The following is a 4,749-nucleotide window of genomic DNA, read 5'->3' as shown; positions in this document are numbered from 1 at the left end:
GCCGTCACTAAAGACAGACCTCCTTGCCAGGAGTTTGTTGTTACTTGGCAGTAACCCCGTTCGTGGTAAGTCGGAGTAGCTCGAATCGTAGCTGTCGCTCGTTCCGGTGTGGTGTTGGCGATATCCCGCTCTCCTGCCGAAGAAGTGAAGAACTCTACTCCGTCTATCGGCTCGACGGAGGAGGAGGAGGAGGAGGGAGTAGTGACTACTGCCGCGGCCGTGGTCGAAGAAGCGGAAGAGGTACCTGAAGAAGTAGCAGCTGGAGGTGGCGTAGTTGGGTCCAATGTATGGTGTCTAGGGGTGCGGCGATTATCGAATAGGGATGAGGCGGAGAGGAGTACCTTGCAGAAGCTCCGCCGTCAGGGAGGTGGTGCTGCGGTGCGGTGAGTGCTGCTCCACCCCAGCCCTTTGCACCTAGCCATGGCCAGTGGATCCAACTACTGCCCGGACTGCGGCTTGTACTTCGAGAGCGCGCGGTCCCTCGAGGTTCACCTCCAGTACCATAAGGAGAACCTCATGAGTATGTGGATGGGAGCAGAAGACCAGCATCAGCAACAGCAGCATCAGCAGCGCCCCAGAGATTCGAACCCTTCGGCTTCCTCCACCAACACCCCGAGCGGTAGCCAGGCCTCCGAGCTGGCCACCACACCTTTAGTGTCGTCATCGTCCTCCGTCAGCGACCCCGGCAGCATGAACTCCTCCCTGCCCAGCAACAGCACTAGTGGAGGGGGGAGCAGCACCAGCAGCACTTTCACCGCGCCCTCGCCCATGCAGTACGACTTCAAGATGTCGCCGAGCCTCCAGTCGCCCCCGGGAGGAGCCCTCGCTGTTCCTCCGGGGCCTCCTTCAGGGCCAGGTGCGTCACTTAACCCTGGGGGGAGTATAGGCTTCCCCCAGCAGTCCCCCGGAGGATATTACCACGACTTCGGTCAGCTCCAGGTAGGTCTTTCGCACCACCTACAGCAACCCCAGCAGCCCCAACAGCCTCAGCCCCCCCAACAGCAGGCCTTTGGCGGGTACTCTGGGGGTTTCATGAACGGTACCTACGAGGACCAGTTCTTCAACAGAACTCCGGCGCCCAATCCGGCCACCCCGCGCTTCCACCCCTACATGGGCCGGTCGCCGGTGCCCACGCCTTCCCCCGGATCCGGCAGTGGAAGCGGGATGGTGGAGATCAAGGAGGAGAATCCGCCAACCAGCGAGACGCCGGAGATCTTGGACTTAGATTCCCAGCGTGTTCTCGGGCAGACGCCAGCCGGGGCGTCCTCACTGCAGCAGGCGGGGTCCTCCATCCCGCCTATGTGGCGGCCCCACGAGCAGTTCGCTGCGCCGTCGTCCTCCATGCTCCACACGCCCCAGGCCCTGGGTCCAGCCCTCCACCAGCCCAGCTTCGGTAGCAGCCAGGGCGCTCCTCCGTCGTCGGCTACCCATCTCCCCGGAATGGGTCCGGGACCGGTAGGTTTCCCTGCTTCAGGCCCGGGGTCTTTGACGGGTTACAACCCGCAGGGCTTCGCCGCGCCGAGTATGAGCAGCCCCTCGGGGATGTTCGGGGCGCAGGTGGCCCCTGCGCCTTCTCCGAGAGACCCGGGGAATTCGGCAGCCGATCTGGCGGCGAGCAACGCCAAGCGGCCCAAGAGCTTCAAGTGCGAGGATTGTAACAAGTGGTTCACGAGTCACGGACACCTGAAGCGTCACTATAACACGACACTCCACAAAAACATGACCAAGTTGAACGGTACTGCATCGGCGACGGGGGCGGCGCCAGGGGCGCCGCCTGGGACGCCCACAACCCCTGGTTTGGCGCCAGTGGTACGGCAACAATCCTCGACGCCAGACCCGACCCGCCCGCCCATCCTCTCTCCCGGCGCCAAGAGCATCGGTGAGGCGTCGACCACTTCCAGCCAGGATGAGGAGTCGAACCTGTCCTCGAGCGACGCCATGGAGCAGCCCACCACGCCGAGCTACCAGCCGCCCCCGGTGTCTGGGTACCAGCCCACGGCGTCTGGGTACCAGTCCCCGACGACCGTGTCCTTAGGGCCCAGTTCGGGGCCTCCTCTCATGTCCGGAGGGCATCCGGGCATGCCGCCCTCACAGTTCTCGCAACACCCACAGTTCCTCAGCGACCAGCCGCCCACGGCGCCCACCTTATACCATGGGCACTTCAGTACCAACCCTTCCACGGGCTACGGCCCCCAACCTCCAACTTCGGGGGGGCCCTTTTACGTCACCAGTAACAACGGCGTGACCACCAGCAGCTACGGCACATACCAGCCCCAGGGGCAACCAGGTCTTCAGAGCCAGGGGGGCCTCCAGGGCCCGGGGTTTCGTTCTCTGAATGATTTCCCCGGGCACCCCCTCCACCAGATCAACCCCCAGTCGGACGCCTCTGCCAGCCACCACGCCTTCTCCCCTTTTAGTCTCGACTCGGATCGCCCCGGATCCCGCGGGCTAGGCGGTCCCGAGGGTCCCAACACTTCCCCGGATCCCGCGGGGGACTCTGCCTCTGAGGCGTCGATGGACTCGAGTGAGTCCAGCGGCGCGGGGGGCACCTCCATCGGCGGAGGCGGGTCCGATGGCTCCTACCGATGCCACGACTGTGGGAAGAACTTCAACCGGATGTGCTACCTGACGCAGCACCGCTCGACGTACCACGAGGGCGAGAAGCCCTTCAAGTGCGGCACCTGCGGGAAGCGTTTCCCGGACGAAGTCTCCTTCAGCGACCACCAGAACAAACACGCCGGGGAGAAACCGTACAAGTGCGAGGTGTGCCCGAAGCAGTTCAACCACAAGACCGACCTGAGGAGGCACATGTGCCTCCACACGGGCGAGAAACCCTTCACCTGCCAGCAGTGCGGCAAGGGCTTCATCCGCAAGGACCACATGCTCAAGCACTTCCAGACTCACCGTAAGAAGGCGATGGCGGAAGCGGCCACGGCCGCAGGACACCCGCCCCCCGGTGGCCCGCCCATGGGCCATCCGGGGCCCCCGCCGGGCTTTCCAGGCCACCCGGGCCACCCCGGAGTGGCCCATGCGCCCATGGGACACCCAGCCCACGGCCCACCTGGACATCCGGGCCACCCACAACACGTGGTGGCTGCGCCAGTATATTAACAAGGGTGATGCCCCCCTCCTGCTGCGTCGCCCTCGGACGAACGGCGCGGTGCCCGGGGCCAGGTGACGAAGGCGGGGCGACGGCGACGACGACGACGTCGTGCCGCCCCGCCCGCTCCGGCCCGGCCTGGCGGGTCCAGACCATCGTCGTCTCGTTGTCCTGTCGTCACTTCGGCCTGCGGCCTGACTGACTTTGTCGACGTCGCCGTCGTCGTCGTTCTTCTTCGCGTCACGTCGTCGTCGTCGCCTTCGTCGCCGTCGACGCCGTCGTCGTCGTCGTTGTCGTCGTCGTCGTCGTCTTCCGCCGGTGCTGAGTTCCTGCGGCGCCCGTCAATATCCTCCACATCTACCTCACGCGGCTGCCGTCGCCGTCGCCGCCGCCAATGCTGCCGCCCCCTTCTGCTGCCGCCGCCGCCGCACGTCTGCTGTCGCCTATGTGATACCCCCCTCCCCCCACTACGCTCCCTCTGCTGATCAGACCGCTGATGATGCTGATTCCTACATTCCAAGGGGGGCGGTGGCACCCATGTGCCATAGTACTCTGCCGTCACCGCCCCCTCCAAGCCAGAACAACCCCCCACTTTAAGCCCCCCTCCCCCATCCACCACCCCGCCCCCGACATTGTGACACGGCTGGCTGCTGTTCTTCTTTTAAACACACGAAGCTGTTCCTACACGACCTCGCCGCCACGCCGCCCTTTGGTGCCTGCCTCCAGTGGGGCGATCGGTGCTCTCCCTCCCAGGGGCGGCGGCGGCAAAGCACCCAAGGTGTGGGCGGACACGCGCGGGGTCTCGGTCGGGAGGTGCGGAGTTCGCGCCCCGGCCGTTCGAAGGCGCCGAGCGCGCCGCCTCAACCTCCTCCTTCTGCGGTGTCGAGATTTTCACCGCCGCTGCTGCTGCTGCCCTTCCTCCTCCTCTTCCTCTTCCTCTTCCTCTTCCTATTCCTATTCCTCCTCCTCCTCTTCCTATTCCTCCCCCTCCTCTTCCTTCTCCTCCCCTTCTTCCTCCTTCTCTTCCTTCTCCTGACGGCGGCGACGGCGGCGGTGTCGGTGCGCCGCCCACCCCGCCCCACCCCCTCCCCTGCTTCTGGCGGAGGCCTTCCTACTGCTGTATACCTCGCAATTTGGCCATCGGCTTCTTCATCTGTGAAACACAAGTTTAAACTCAGAGGCTCAACAACACGACTTTAGCGTTTAAACAAACCAACAATGTCGTCGTCCAGGTCCCGGCGTGGTGGTGGGCGCGATGTCAGTATTGTTGCAAACGACCCCATCCCCCCTTCTTCCTATAACCCCTCACCCTCACTCCGGACCCTTGTTCCAGTTCCAGCGCAACTTGTGCCCTCAAACACTTCAACATCACGAAGTTATTGCAAGGAGGTTGTTGCAACCCCCCACCCCCCATCACGGACTCCTGTTGCAACCCAGAACTCGATCCCGCCAAAGGGCCCATGGCTCTCGTTGCAAAGGACCCCCCTCCTTTCTTCCTTCCACCCCAAAATTCCAGAGGACCTCCCCCCACCCCCAACTCCTCCTCCTCCTCTTCCTCACCTCCTCGTCCGTCTCACCCCCCCTCCTCCTGCCCCGTCCCACCTCCATCCCCCCACCCTTTCTTCGGCCTAGCCCTCCACGTCGCCTCC

At 64.2% G+C, this 4,749-nt stretch overlaps 1 protein-coding gene across 1 annotated transcript in view; it reads left to right on the top strand.

The window, feature by feature from the left end:
- The window catches only part of LOC143017426 (uncharacterized), a 5,290-nt gene extending 863 nt beyond the window's left edge, over positions 1–4,427 (top strand). The window contains exon 1 of the mRNA XM_076172152.1: positions 1–4,427. This exon is cut by the window's left edge and continues 863 nt beyond it. Coding sequence (XP_076028267.1) covers positions 421–3,111 — 2,691 coding nt within the window. The 5' untranslated portion in view covers positions 1–420 and the 3' untranslated portion in view covers positions 3,112–4,427.
- Positions 4,428–4,749: the final 322 nt, after the last annotated feature.

This window comes from Oratosquilla oratoria, chromosome 32 (genome assembly GCF_046742065.1).
Source record: "Oratosquilla oratoria isolate Oo_2021 chromosome 32, ASM4674206v1, whole genome shotgun sequence".
NCBI classification, from domain to species: domain Eukaryota; kingdom Metazoa; phylum Arthropoda; class Malacostraca; order Stomatopoda; family Squillidae; genus Oratosquilla; species Oratosquilla oratoria.
This window is presented reverse-complemented; position numbering and strand designations above follow the sequence as displayed.